At 45.6% G+C, this 15,074-nt stretch overlaps 2 protein-coding genes across 2 annotated transcripts; one reads left to right on the top strand and one right to left on the bottom strand.

Annotated features, from left to right (window-relative positions):
• Window positions 1–399: 399 nt before the first annotated feature.
• Cpr92F (cuticular protein 92F) lies at window positions 400–3,653 on the top strand. The gene is made up of 2 exons (XM_020943766.2): window positions 400–769; window positions 1,953–3,653. Exons 1-2 carry the CDS (start codon window positions 758–760, stop codon window positions 3,096–3,098), a joined length of 1,158 nt encoding a protein of 385 aa, XP_020799425.2. The 5' UTR covers window positions 400–757; the 3' UTR covers window positions 3,099–3,653.
• Window positions 3,654–8,235: 4,582 nt separating this feature from the next.
• On the bottom strand, window positions 8,236–9,351 carry LOC110177178 (uncharacterized). The gene is made up of 3 exons (XM_020943768.2): window positions 9,276–9,351; window positions 8,454–9,214; window positions 8,236–8,392 (listed from the first exon to the last, which is right to left on the bottom strand). Exons 1-3 carry the CDS (start codon window positions 9,288–9,290, stop codon window positions 8,380–8,382), a joined length of 789 nt encoding a protein of 262 aa, XP_020799427.2. The 5' UTR covers window positions 9,291–9,351; the 3' UTR covers window positions 8,236–8,379.
• Window positions 9,352–15,074: the final 5,723 nt, after the last annotated feature.

The following is a 15,074-nucleotide window of genomic DNA, read 5'->3' as shown; positions in this document are numbered from 1 at the left end:
TTTGGAAAGGCAAGCAGCGATAACATCGCCCCCGGCGCACAATCCCAGCGCCAATAACAATCCCATTCCCTGTTTTGTTTTTTTTCGGGGCCCAAATAATGAGTGCTAATTGTTTTGCGGCGCGGAAATCTCACTTCGCCACTAAAAGACCACCGAATAGACCAAGTGTCGATCGGGCCATTAAGGTGATTGAGTTGAAAGCAAGGTCACGGCGGCACTTCCCGCGAGTGACAAACGCAGCGGAGGAACTCGAGCGCGGGCAACATGTTGCCGCTGCGCACTGCACCGCCGGCAACATGTTGCGCGCTCTCCTACCAATCCCGCGATCGATACACATTCTTCGGCCGCGGCTCCGATATCCACTTCGGCTTTGGCCAAAACCCGCTTTGAGCCGCGATTAACGTTGTAATTCGATTACTCCCGGCCCCGCATTGTTCTGCTCGTGCTCTTACTTTGGCTCTTGCTGGCTACTGGCCAATGTTGTTGCCATTGTTGGTGTTACCAATGTTGCGGCTCGTGTCTCTGCTCTGCGCTGCTCTGCTCCAGTCTCCGTCTCCGATCTCGGGCGGTATATATTTGGGCAGTCAGCCAGCAATCGGCACAGTTCGTTAACAGTCCTAGTCGTGGTTCTAGGAGGTTCAACCAGCGTCCAGCGACCAGTGCCTGTGCCGTGTCGTGTGTAGTTAGTTTTCCACCCAACCCCAGTGTGTCCCCCAGAACTCCTTTTTGAAGCTCAACCGTGTGATTTAAAACAAAAATGAAGCCATTTGTAAGTATGCCACCAAGGATCTAAAAGGATATCGTCGAGCAGAGGACTAAAATATAGAAATGTGGGGCGGGAAATAAGCCAGAGGTGTGGGGAGTGAAGAACAAGCAAAGCAAAAGCAAATCATGTTCTGAAGTGCTAGCTAGTATTTTCTTGTTTAGGATAATTATTTTTTAATACAATTTAAAAATAATCAAGTGGAAATAAGAAAATTCTCCCTTCTGTTTTTATTTATGTATAAAGATAAACAAGAAGTCTTCATCAATTTAAATTCTTTTATCAGTTTTTCTGGGCAAATCGTTGCCTTAAACCCAGATCATAGAAATATATAAATTGCTTTTTTATCCTTTACAGTAATTATTCAAATGTTTTACCACAAAATGAATGGCAAGCAAAAGTTTTAGAGAACTATTTCTCAACAACTATTCACAACAATCATATGAATTTTGTACACAAAATGATTGATTTGTTGGCCACGAGAAATACCCATTTAGGATAGTTTTTCCGAATCCAATTCGATTAATTTAAATTCCATGGTAAATTAAATGCCACCTGTGCCACCGCTGCCACACATCCGAGCCGAGAGCCAGGCAAACCACCCAGAAAACCATCAGCCGACGTCAAATTCGGTGCGAAATCCCGTTGATAAGCCGTTGACATGTTGCATGTCCGACAGTTTACTCAATCGTTTTTCCACTCCACCCATCGCACCTCTCCTTACTCCAACTGGCCCACTCACCCGCTGACACATAATATATGGTACATAATAGCCCCGCATGCGGTAATATCTGTGTCTCGGAATCGGAATCGATTCAACGGTTGCGCTCCAGAGCACTTGCTCGAAAGCGAGTCTTGGGGAAAGTGGAGAGATGAGTGTGCCACTGTCTGTGGCGAAAGAAAAGCGGGGGAAAAACGTTGGTGCAAGCGCAGAAAAAGCCAGGTCTGCAATTAGGCCTCCAGAGCAGCGACCATTGAGTGACACCTGTGATTAGAGACTGGCGCCAGAAACATTAATTACCCAGCTAAGCCATGGACTATGTCTTATTTAATCTTATAAATGTAGAAAAGTCGTTCCTAACTAGTGCTTTAAAGTTATTTAAATTTTGAAGTAAAGAATAGAATACACTTAAGAAAGGGAGACAAGATTCAAGGACATTAGCTTAAAGTAATCATCATATTTTTGCAGTTGATTGCCGCCGCTCTGCTGGTCTCGACGGTGTCCGCCTCTTGGCACGGAGCTGTGTCCACACAGTACCAGCACCTGGACCCGCACAGCCACACCTACTCCTACGGATACGCCGATCCCAACTCACAGAAGCACGAGTCGCGTGGCCATGACGGCACCACGCATGGCTCCTACTCCTACCTGGATGCTCATGGTCACGTGCAGTCGGTGTCCTACACCGCCGATCCTCACCACGGCTTCAATGCCGTGGGCACCAACCTGCCACAGGCTCCTCACGCTCACGCCGCTCCCGTTTACGCCTCCGCTCACTCTCATGGCGCCTATGTGCCTTACGCCCATGGTCATGCCCACGGACCCATCCACATCCCAGTGCTAACCCATGGAGGAGTGCCCGTTGATACTCCTGAGGTCCAGCACGCTAAGGCCGCTCATGCCGCTGCCCATGCCGCTGCCGCCCACAATGCTGGTGGTCATCACCTGTACAAGCGCTCGATCTACGGAGGAGGCTGGGCCTATGGACAGGCTGCTCATGTGCCGCTGACACATGGCGGTGTTCCCGTTGATACTCCCGATGTGCAGGCCGCCAAGGCCGAGCACTATGCCGCCCACGCCAAGGCCCTGGGTCATGTGGCCCATGCCCATGGTGCTCCCGTTGAGACCCCAGAGGTGCAGCACGCCAAGGCCGCGCACTTCGCTGCCCACGCTGCCGCCCGTTCCGGCCACGCCATTGCCCCTATTGCCCACGGTGGTTACCATGTGCCCGTGATCCATAACGGAGTTCCCGTCGATACTCCCGAGGTGCAGCATGCCAAGGCCGCCCACTACGCTGCCGTCTCTCAGGCTTCCGCGCACAGCGGAGCATCCCACGGATCCTGGGATGATGGTCACTATGACGGACGCTGGGAGCAGGGTCACAGCAGCCACAATAGCTACGCCGCCGGTTACGCGCACAAGGGACCCATCCACATCCCGGTGATCCACAACGGAGTACCCGTGGAGCCCGCAGAGGTGCAGCATGCCCGCGCCGCGCATCTGAACGCCCTGGCCGCTGCCAGTCATGGTGGTGCCGGTGGACACGGAGGTTACTATGGCGGACATGGTCACGAGGATGACGGCCAGTACCATGCGCACTACGATCACTACTAAGGCGACAACGCATCGGAACTGAACGGAAAGGGAGGGAGGTTTTATTTTCGATCGACGACTAGCATCTCTATACACTTTTATGCCTAACCGACTACCGAAGCCATCGCGGCGTATACGTAATCATGCGCGACTTTGAAGCAGCATTTCCGACTTTGCTCTCCCCCTGTCCCCCCCATTCTATATCTAACTATCTTTCACTCTCTACACACACCGCACGGAAAACTGAAGCAACTACACACACGGGAAATTGAAGCTGTTGGAAGGACAATAGCTTCCTTGCCCGCTAAGTTTCGATCGATTGGCATTCGAGGATCCCAGTCACAGAGCACACATCTACTCACCTTTTCATGTAACTGGCCTTTCTCTTGCCTCTTTTCTGCTGCCAACTTCTTAATTTCCCCCCAATTTTCATCTGTTACTTCGATTGAGAAACGCTGTACGAGTATGTTGTAAATAACTGTTGTAATCTTTATGTATCTGAACAGATATGAATCTATATTTTATATGAAACTGCAAACAGACAAATAAACTGCAAAAATGTATTTGATCACAAAATGGTGCGTTGTGAAATATTTAATGGGTGATTTGTCATGATTTATTAGCTATTACAACACAGAAGCAGTTTATTCTGAGAGTGTATTATTTCTTACTCTTAACTATCAGTTCCAAAATTATGGTTATTTAAGTAATTCCCATCAATTTATCTGATATTCTCAATGCTCTCATATTTTTATATTTTTTATAATTTAAGTTAGAAGCTTGCAAAGCAGTGAAGGAGTCCTTTCCGACCCTATGAATCATATATATTCTTGATCAGCATCAAAACATGAATCAATCTAGCTATGTCCGGTAAAAAAAATATATTGTTAAAATTTGAAAAATTGTCAAAATTTAAAAAAAAATTTAGTATGTAGATTTGTTAACCGTATAAAAACTAGCACAGAAATGATATCCAAATGGAATTTATGAATTTTTGGCTTAGTTATGATATTTTTAAAACTCGGATTTACCCAAAATACACATATATTCGACTATCTTAGTGGTAAGGATAGGCCAAGAAGCAAATTATTACTATATGTCAAATATTTTTGAAATATTTAAGACCAACACTAAATATAGATTAATGCATCGTTGTTAGTTATAATTGACTTTTCATTTGAACACTTAATCCTATGGCTAACTTCTAGGGTATACCTACTTCGGCTTCTCAAAGTTTGCTGCCTTTCTTGTTTTTACTTTTAAATAGTATCTATCTAAGTTATATGTACATATACAAGTTTCTTTAATGATTCACCGTAATTTCAAGAGTAGTTAGGGGAGCCTAACTTAATATAATGACTACTAAACTCGTACAATTATAACAGTTTACTTAATCGCAGGGGATTAGTGACTCGGTCGTCGTATTAAATTCTTTGTTTTATCGGTGCGCAGCGGTGGAAGAAGGCGTGGCTAAAATCGGAATTAGATTTGATCTACACGATGCATGAAAAGACATTGCCAAACTCAATTGCTTTTTGATTGCAGTCTGCGGCCGTAAATAGATTTTAACCCAACTATCCAATTTTTGCGGAAGGCCTTGTCCCTCTTAATTAAAGTTTTTGGCTTCACTCCATGCTGGGTTCCGTCCACTTGTTTATCTTCAAAAAGCATTTTTGTGTTATTCCTATTGTTTTGTCATATTAATTAAAAGGCATCCTGCTATGAGGTTTGCCTCTGTCACTGGCAAATTCCATTTCGCTTTGCTGCCCTTAGGGCCCTCAAACTCTGGCCCATGGTGCCCCCTTCAAGCTCAACCACAGAACATATTCCCAGTACCATCCCCCTGAGTCAGCAACACCACCAGCACCACCACCACCACCAGCACCACCACCACATTGGCTGCTGCATTGACAGTGGGGAAGCGTTTGAAAGGAACATAAATATTTGCAATGCAACGATTGAAATTTGCATTCGCTCACACACAGCACACACACCATGCCATGTGGGATTGCCTTCAGCGAGGGCATTGGATTCCCGGGTGGCATGTGGGTGGTGGCAGTGGGATAGCTGCATGTGGCATGACACAGAGAGCGAGTAAACAATCAATCAATGCGGTATGAGTATTGTATTCTTTGCCCAGCCGCTTGCAAAATTGTGTGTCTTGTCGGGGAATGTGTCACTCGACTCCGGGTGACTCGAACTATTGGCGGAATGGAGCTCGGGGCATACAATTAGGCCAAATAGATTGCCTCATATTTGTCAAGTCCCTATCGAAAGGGGGGCAATGGGTCGGCATAAATTCAAGTGCAACCTTTCGGCCCAATCGGCGGCCTTGAGAACGGGCGGCAAGGCTTGCCATTGCCGAGCAACTAATTAAAAATTAACAACCCTTGGCTGGCACGCAAAGGTCACACATTCACCGTTCGACACGAAACAGGGGAACCGAGTTGGGCGGTGTCGATGGCTATTTACAATTTTCCACAAAAAAAAGGTCGGTGGAACCTCTCCCACGTCATGGGCTCGCCCATCCTCTCAGTGCATCGTAAATTTCGGGATTGCTTGGGATGGGTTACTGGGAGCTTGCCTTTTAATTAAACATGCATTGGCATTTCAATTTACAGCCAATTGTCTGCTAACAGTGACTCTGGAATCAGTTTTAAAACGATAGCGCTGGCTAACATGCCAACGCTTATTGTACTCTTGTAGGGACTTTTCTTGATATATTTGGTATTTATCTTATATTTTTATTTATTTATTTTATGATTTTATTCTGATTGGAAGTTTCAATACCCATTTAAGGAACCTCTTAAATACTCAAATTGTTGACTGTTAAGAAGTCAACACATTGATTAGTTATATAGAAGATTATCTCTGTAATAAATGGGAGTAGAAAATGATTAACTTTACAAACGACTTTAAAAAATTGCAATACCCTCTATGAAGGTGATCAAAAACCAGTCCAGAATCGAATTCGACCTTGGGGGCAGGTGGTACTCGAGTGGCCGATGGCTTCGCTTCGGTTACTGACCCGGCTGTTAATTTAATTACACGCCAGTGCAGTGCATAAAAGCCGAAATTGTCAGATTTATCCGGCATGCGATTGTCTAACCGTGGTTAAGAATATTTGGCACCCAGCAAAACGGTAGCGGTGGCCTGGTCAATACCCACTGACCACCAGTGCTGGGGCGTGGTCTGGTACTGCCAAAAGTGAATGTGCAACGGCCGCATTCATTGCAGCAGCAGCATGCCGCATACCCGGACTCAACTAATTTTGGCCAAACATTATTGTTGCAAGTGCCGCAAGTGCACTGATTTGCACTCACTTCTCATTCCGAGCTTTCAAAATTTCATTCGAATCGAAGAATTTCATTCATTTTGCATGCCAGGCTGTTGGGCAACTCCATCCCAGGCCGTTGCGGTTTTGGCCAGAACTGTGGCCAGTTGTGTGGCATTTGGCCCTCCGCCCAGGGCCCAGGGCCCAGACTTGGCAGCACCATGGAGCCGTTGAACAAACAAGCCTTAAGCGAACACAATCCATAAGCGATTTGGGGCCCAGCATTCTGGCATCGCTCTAGTCAAGCTGTTGTCTTTATTTTCGTTATGGTTTTATTTATTTTTATTGTGGGCGTTGCAAGAGGTGCATTTTGCATATTTTTGGTCAAATGGCTTTTATGTTTTGCATCAATTTAATTTATGGTTGAGGCGTTAATTTATGGCCTAATTGATCTGATTTGAATACATGTTGCAATACCAGGAGTGTCGAAATATATTGGTAATTGTTATTAAAACAAAGTATATGTTGCAGTCTGGCTGTGAGAGGTACCAATACTCAAGACAAGCAAGAATTGCTAAGAACGACATGGAACACTAATTATAGATTATGTATCTAAGATATTCATGATAAAAATAAAATTGATATTTCGTAAAATATAATATTAGTTATGAAGCATCAAAGAATTCTAAAGAATTGATAAATAAACTAACCTAAATCAAAGCCGTAGATATTCTTCCCTGTATATTTTTTATAATCGATGAGCTTGAGTTTCAAATGGTAGTACTATTTTATTGATTTTTAGGTGAACAATAATTAAATAATGAATAATGAAAAGTGGTTCCAGATATTTAAAATAATTACAGAGTTAATAGCTTTATCTTTAATGGGGTGAGTAAAAGAAAGTTGACCAACAAAATATGCCGTAAGGATGTATCTATTAAATTCTTAACATTTCTCTAAATTTTTTTTCCTCCTCTCAATGCTTAAATTTTGGTAAATACTTTGAGTTCAGTAACCTTGTTTTTGGCTTTCTCTTACATTGATCATTCTTTTTCTTAGCAATCCACTTTAGTCCGCGAATAACGAAGCCAGGGATAAGTACTTTCAGATACTTTGTCACGGCTGCACCAAGGACTCATCCACTTTGATGCGATTTCAAAGAAAACTCTCCTCTCCTCTCTGCTCCATTTCAAATAGTGGAAGCACACACGGAAAATGCAGACTTATTGTTGCACACCAGATAGTGAAAAGCGGAAAATTCGATTGCAAACGGTTCCCACAAAATGTGCTAAACGGGGAAACAAAAGGAATAAGAAGCCCTTCTGAGCGTACAAGAGCGGGGGAAAATTGACCGAATGACACGGAACTCCAAGCCATAAAGACAACTGAGGGAAATCTATAGAAAAAATGATTAGAAGGTAGCCGGAAAGGCCACAAAGTTGCCTTATGTGGAATTCACTTGACCTTTTCCCCGCCTAAGTATTCAGAAATGCAGCCCACACACGACGCAGAGTATCAATTTGGATATTTGCATTTTGGCCCCGGGAAATTCGGATGTTTTTCCATTTTCAAAATTAACATCAACTGATTGACGGTGCAATTAGCATTTTCCCCTGCAAACACGGCTAGGAAAAAGCATATGTAAATGGAACTGCCTACTTTCGGGCATAATTTATGCGGGGTTTCTAAGCCAAAACCCGACATCTGAAAGCTGCTGTCAAAGCTTTTGCACAACACGACCTGTAATTGGCAGATGCTGATGTTGTTTTAATATTCATTCAGTTCAAATTTAGAAACCTGTCCCATTTCCATTATGAAAACTGACCCGTGACCCGTGACCTTATTGCCCTGCTGGTGACATGTGAAACAATTGAAGCCATTAGATGGTTTGTAATCGAACTTTAATATTCGCTTGCCTTAGCTTAGGGTAAGTAAGAGCTCCGAAAACATTGACTAGCGTTAAGACTAAGGGGAACTCAATTGGCTTCCGGTAGGGGTTAACACAAATGGCACAAGGTCGACCTCCATCTACGCAACATGACTGGAAATAAAAACCTAATGCGTGAGCAAAGTAACTGTTTACGAACAAACTAAAGACTTACACCACGTTCAGCTCCGGATCGGCCCAGACTGGAGCAGGCACCAACACGGCCTGGACTGGAATCGCTGCCGGCGCTGGCTGGGGCGCTGCTCCTCCGGCTCCACCTCCTCCGCCGGCTCCATTGCGCGCTCCTTTGCCGCCCTTGCCACCCTTTCCACCCTTTGAGCCATCGGGGCCGTCGGGTCCATCGGCGCCATCAGCACCATCCTCTCCATCGGGCTGGGCTCCCGCTGGACTCGGTGCACCCGGCTGTCCGTTGTCGCCACTCTGACCGGATGTGGCCGTTCCACCGCCTCCGCCGCCGCCACCGCCACCTCCGCCGCCGGCGCTGCCACCGCCTCCTCCTCCACCACTACCTCCAGCTCCGCCAAGAATGCCACCCGCTTGACCCGCCTGTCCGGCACCTCCAGCACCGCCACCTTCGGCGGGAGCAGCTTCTGCACCTTGGGCAACCGCCGATCCAGAGCTAACGGTGCTCAGGGAAGTTTCTGCGACACCGGTGACGCTTCCATTGCCACTCTGGCTTAGGTCAGGCTCGGAATATTCGCCCTCCAGGCCAGGCTGAGGCTTCCACAAGCCATCTTCGGCGCTCGAAGGCGGCTTGTAGGATCCATCATCTTCCGGGGGTGGAGGCTGCACAAGGAGGATCACTGTGCTCGGGGGAGACAGCAGATAGGTGCCACTTGCTGGTAATGGTAGAGGCACCACATGACCAGCTCCCTGCTCCCAGTAACCGATGGCCAGTAGGCCCAGCAAGAGAAACTGTTGGTTTAACATCCAAATGAGGCATCTTCCAATCCAATCTCCGTCCGGACTCACTTACCACTGTTGTTCGCATCCTAGAGAGTAGGTAATCCCTTCAAGTCCGTGCTCGACTGCATCCACAGCGGGACTGACTTGGTTGGCAATGCCCTAGCCCGGCTTTTATACTGCGAGGAGTGCGAGAGCGCTGATTAATAGTGATCGGCGGCATTGTCTATACTTGGGAGCTGCTGCCACTTTGCATGGCAGCTGCATAAATCAAGTGCTACCAACGCTAATTGCGGCAACAGCAATTGCGAGAGACAATGATCGTGTTAATGTGTGTAATGTGCACCAGAGGTCCGAGCAGCCGGCCAAAGACGCAGTTAGAATTACACCTGATCTTGGCCTCTTGATTGATACGGCCCAGTCTGTCCTACATGAATCCATAAATGGAGTTCTTGTCAGTCAAGGTTTCACTTCGCAGAAGAAGGTCCAAGGGTGGTGTTAGCAATTTGAAAACATTGAAACACCATTAATGTTACTTCGTGATTTGATAAAGAACAATTAAATCAATTATTTATTATTAATCAATATCACTTACAAGATAATTGGATGACTTTATAGCAGTGCTATAAATAAAATGAGTATATGAATAGGTATGTATTGCTAAATAAGTTAGTTATACCAAAATAGGAATGCCAAGGAAAAAAACCTACATAATCATATTCCGGAATTTAATTAAATTAAAATAGGAGTTCATTTCAATACACCGTTTTAATTTAACATTCTATATTAAGTTTCAACTTTTTATTAATATTTAACACATTTTTATTCATTTTTATATTGATTTACTACTAGCTTTTAGTTTCCAAAAGTCCCCCCAAAGTCTTTTTAGAGCATCCAATGAGTCGGTTATGCCATTGAATCGACTCTGTCTCCCTGAATCCAACATCCAGACCAGATTCTTGAAATTTCTTAATGCCTAATCTGCTCATAAATAATTAAAATGTTTTTTTAAATGCACCAACTGGCGGCGTCGATCCGTGGCGCTCTGTTTTGCCGCGGATTAGATAAAACGCCATTCATGGCTGTGAGGCGTCAGTTGGCAATACGATCTCCGGAGGGAGGTTGACTATTGGTCTCAGTTGTCGTTGACTCAATAGCCCGGCTGGATTGCATGTGATGGGAGTAGTAGATGTCCCACAACCGGTTTGCCCTGTCAGCGCGTTGAAATGTGTAGCACAGTGCTGGAGAAAATTAAATGGCCCCGCCAAATAAAGTGAACCCGGGGCAGACGGCTCTCTGTGGCTGTGGCTGTGGCTGTTTGGGCGCCAAGCAGAGTGTGCTCGGTTGCCACATAAATGATGGGGAACTATTAAACTCTGTGCAGCTTCAACTAAATCAATTAAGCCAACAAGCTGGAAGCAACAACAGCCACACAACCAAGGAGAAGCTACGCCAGCAGGCAGCTAAACAAAGTAATGGCAACGAGGCCATTATCATCATCATCGTCCTGTGACGCATTCCCATGCCTCTGCCCCTGCTCCTCCTCCTGCTCCTGTTCCTGCCTCTGCTTCCCTCGTCGTCATCGTTGGCATTTAGCAACACAAGCAACAACATTACTCAAAGGAGGAGCCGGAGCCACGGAGGTATCCGAGGTGGGAGGGATTTGCTTTGCCCATCCGTGCGTCTCCCAGCTGAGATACTGATGATGCGTACGCGTGTGTGGGTGCTGCTAGTTTCCACAAGAAAGTTTCTGCCAATTAGAGGAGGAAACTTAGGAACGCAATGGCCACGTGGAATTATGCCGGCTCACTTGACTGAGATTCCTGTTTTGCCAGCACTGCAAAAATCCAATGGCCGCCTGTCGATTAATCAAGGCGAAGACGCACCACAGATGCAGACAATGCGCCGGAATATGCTTCCCATAAACGCGATCCATCCATCCATCTATCCGTCCAACCATCGGTGACTCCGCATTTACACATCGAAATCCACCGCCTGGGGCAGCATATAAATAGTTTCTCTGCGGCTTTGACGCTCTTCCATTTGTTTTTGCCGCCTGACAGACGAGTCAAGTCAAGTTTTCGCTCGCTCGGCCATTTGTATCCCGCTCCCTGAATGGCAACGGGCCTGGGCCCAGCACAAGGGACGAAAAGGTCTTTTTCCTCCTACATACGTGCTTGGAATGATGGCCATGTGGGGATGTCGGGATGACCGCAAGGAGGCGGGGATCGAAAACAGTTTACAGAAATGATTACCACTGGGCGAATGCGTAATGGGCAATGGGGCGTATGTGCGATGTGCAAAGTTATACGAATGCAGGCGCTCTGAAGTGTGAAAAGCATGGCCGACAACTGAATTAAATGGCAGGAAGCTTTCATATTTAATATGTGGATTACACATTTACGAGGGAAATTCATTGGAAAAACAGTTTGGGTGGTCATTACATTAGGGCAAAGAACTGGATTGCTTTTCGAATTATTGAATATATTAAAAAGTTTCTCGCAATATAAAGTCCAACGAAATGCTATAAGGAAGGGATATTGGATTACGTTTAATAATAATCCCACATTTTTGGTTGACAGCCCCCGAACGAAAGATTTATGAAGCCCACCAGCGGGACTCTGTGCCCATCAACGCTTTGAAATGCCTTTACACCTGTCACAACCAACTGACCACAGGGATAGCGGGAGTGGGTTCCAATCATCAATAACAATAATAATACGAGGCGGCGAGAAACGCACCCGGCAGACAGACAACGAGACAAAAACCACATTAAAGGCACGATAAATCAAGGGTTTGTTATTAAAGCCTCTCCGCTCGGCAATGTTAGCTATGCTGGGTAGTGGAGGAGTGGGCGTGGCGCCGGACATCAAACCACAAGCACATTGAACGGCACTCACTGTCCCGATAATAACTCATAAACGTGCCACAGCAGAAAAAAAGAATGCCAGAGGGCAAAACGTAAACAGACAAACAAGTGACTAAAGAGCTTACACAGAAGTGTGTGGCCAAAATGGTTGGCTTTAATAAAAGTTGCAATATTTTTATTATTTTTATTGGGCGCCGCAAATTGGCCCATTGTTGGGACAGCCTGGTCTGCTTTTATGGCCATATCATAAAGGCATTTTGCTTTTGTTTTGTAGTTTTTGATTTGATTGCAATTTTTGCGAGCTTGTCTTTTTGCGGTTCGTTTTGCTTTGGCTTTTCCTCAATAGGATGGGCCCGTCGCGTTTATTGGTTTTCACGCCATGGCTAATGACCAAAGCATTTACGAGCACAGTCGGCGCCTGGGGCTCCCAGTAAACCAGAAACGGAAAACAGGCTTCGTAACATGAGTGGAAATCTATAGGATTTTCCTCGGGTTGTTGGGTCCGGTTGCGGATTGACTTTAAGGTATTTGCTTTGTGTTTTTGGATTAAAATCATATTATATTTTATACAAAATAGTTTTGTTCCTATTGATACATAAATATAAATACCAATCTTTAAGGACTTTTTTTTAATCGTGTTTATTTATTAATCAGCAAAAAGGATTGACTATAGGTACATCTTTCTTATAGAACATTGAACGAGAACAAGATTCTTAATAGCAATCGATGGGGTGTAATACCACCCGAAAAATCCCATCCAATGTCGGGCAACTTAACAGACTTCAAGTACTAAGCCTGGATCCCGATGGAAAGCCTTCGAATATGCCATAAATACTGCAGGCCAACATTAGGCGACTTATCGGCTGTCTGCCGCCAGTTGGTCTGGCATCAATTTGCTCCAGTTTATTCGCCTGATCCCTTATCAGCCCAAGATTTCGTTCCTTGGCGTGCAATTTACGCATAGACCATTGACGTCAAGGAGGCGAAAATGGGTCCTTCTCTAGGGTTGGAGTTTTCATAAATTGAGTTGAAACTTGCTGGCAGGCATAGGGCTGGTTTGGCTACCCGATTTCTTGGGGGGAATCTGTACCCGCCTTCTGTTCCCTGCTCCACCTCCATCCTGTCGTGTTGTGTCATGTAATTGGTGTTAACAGCAAGGACTTTGAGCAGCCGCAATCTCAGTGCAGCAGCAGGACAAAAGTTATTTATGCCTTTGACAGCCGGCGGGAAGAGCAAACAAGGAACCAAGGCTGCGGCTGCGGCTGTTCATCTTGGCGCAGTCCTTGGTAATTGAATGTATTGTCCTCAGAAAATGCTGTGTCTCTGCGCTATTCATAGAGCGAAGATGCCCATTTGCATAAATGTCTGCCGCGACACAAGGCAGACATCGACGGAGGCCAGACCGTTTTATCTGTTTACTCGATTCCTGGGGACTCACAATTCCAGAGCACTGCAGATTATTACGGACACTGCCGCCCACGCCCTTTTCCCACACCCAATGATGACGCAAATGCCCAAACTCGAGGCCTCATTCAGTCCCCGATTTCGTCATCCGTCTTGAGTTGGGCCGCGCGTGGAGACCAACCTGTTGACAGCTCGGGCTGCCCGCCCATAATTTCGATGAGTCATCAGAAAAGAAAATATAGAGGAGCATCCGTACAATCTCCCCAAAGGGAATCCTTTTTCTACGCATCAGAAGTGGACCTTTTGCTCTCCTCAGTAGTAGTTGACAAAACTGTGACGTGGCATAAGTGCTTATAAATTGAAGCAATTTTATTTCTAATTTGCTGAAACCCTATAAATATAAGTCTCAGGTCTTTGATGAATAAGTAAGGGAATTCGATTTGAGTCCAGATATCTTTAAGTCCTGCATAAATATGAGAATTGACTACGTAACTTCCCTTTTAAATAATAGATGCTTTAGGTGTGATTTATCATTTATTTTTAATATACCCGTATATTTAATCTTTATATATTTTAAGCTTATATATTTCGAGTTCTCATTTTCTGCACGAGTTCCCAGTTAAATTATCCCTTTACCTTTCAGCTTTAAACCAACCAAAATTGGTAAAGGGATACATGTTTTCTTTATATTTTCTTTTTGGCTGGAAGCACATACTTTCGAAAACCCCAACCTAATCCCCCACCTATTTGAAATCTAATACAGCCAGGCTGCTGTATTTGAAGATGAGTGAAACGCCACTTGATTCCCCTTTGAGGTAATAAGCCCAACGACGTCGAGCAAAGCCTATAAGTGTCATCTAAGACGGCGGCGCGCTGGCAGCTCAAGATCCACTTTCGGTGCCGGGTTATTTATTGCCATATTTGCCCAGCTCGTTCGCACAGAATGGCTCAATTTCGTTCCGGCCTTATGTGGGACCGGGCCGGGCTTACTGGCTGCGTCGCTCAAACGGCCTAAACACCAATCATCGAAACCACAAGCAAGCCAATTTGCATGCAGCTCAGAGAGCCAAAGAACACGTATACGCAGTGTTGTGCCTGAGGGTACACCTGGAGCAGGACACCTGGGAAATGCGACGCTTGGCTTTTCAACGCCAGTTGTTGACTCTTCACCCTGCCCTGGGCATATTGTTAACAGGCAGGCCCGAAAAACAAATCATCTTTTATTGTAACGCATTAATCTTACCCGGCTTCTGGCCTGTTGTTGTATTGGCGGCTGCGGAAGTCTGAAGTTCCCTGTGGCGAGACCCGAAACAAACAGTGGAGAAAGGCTGCCTTTTGTTACTTCGATGTTGGGAAACGTACACATAATTTTTCAAGTTTCACCACCATGGCCGCCATGCATAACATCCTTCGCGCTCTTTTCTTTCGGTGCGCTTTTAATTTTTGTGTTGCCTACTTTCCTGGGCTCGGCCATAAATTACGGCCAGGTGTGAGGGCCTCTAATTGCGTGATAAGTTTACCAATTCACTGTTGCGCCTATCCGGACTCTCGGTGGCGTTTCCAGGCGGTCCTGCCAGACACTCAGTGGTGATTTGCGTC

This window comes from Drosophila serrata, unplaced genomic scaffold (assembly GCF_035046125.1).
Source record: "Drosophila serrata isolate PLE 108 unplaced genomic scaffold, ASM3504612v1 contig_156, whole genome shotgun sequence".
NCBI classification, from domain to species: Eukaryota; Metazoa; Arthropoda; class Insecta; order Diptera; family Drosophilidae; genus Drosophila; species Drosophila serrata.
The sequence above is the reverse complement of the archived record's forward strand: the minus strand, read 5'-3'. Positions and strand labels throughout refer to the sequence as shown.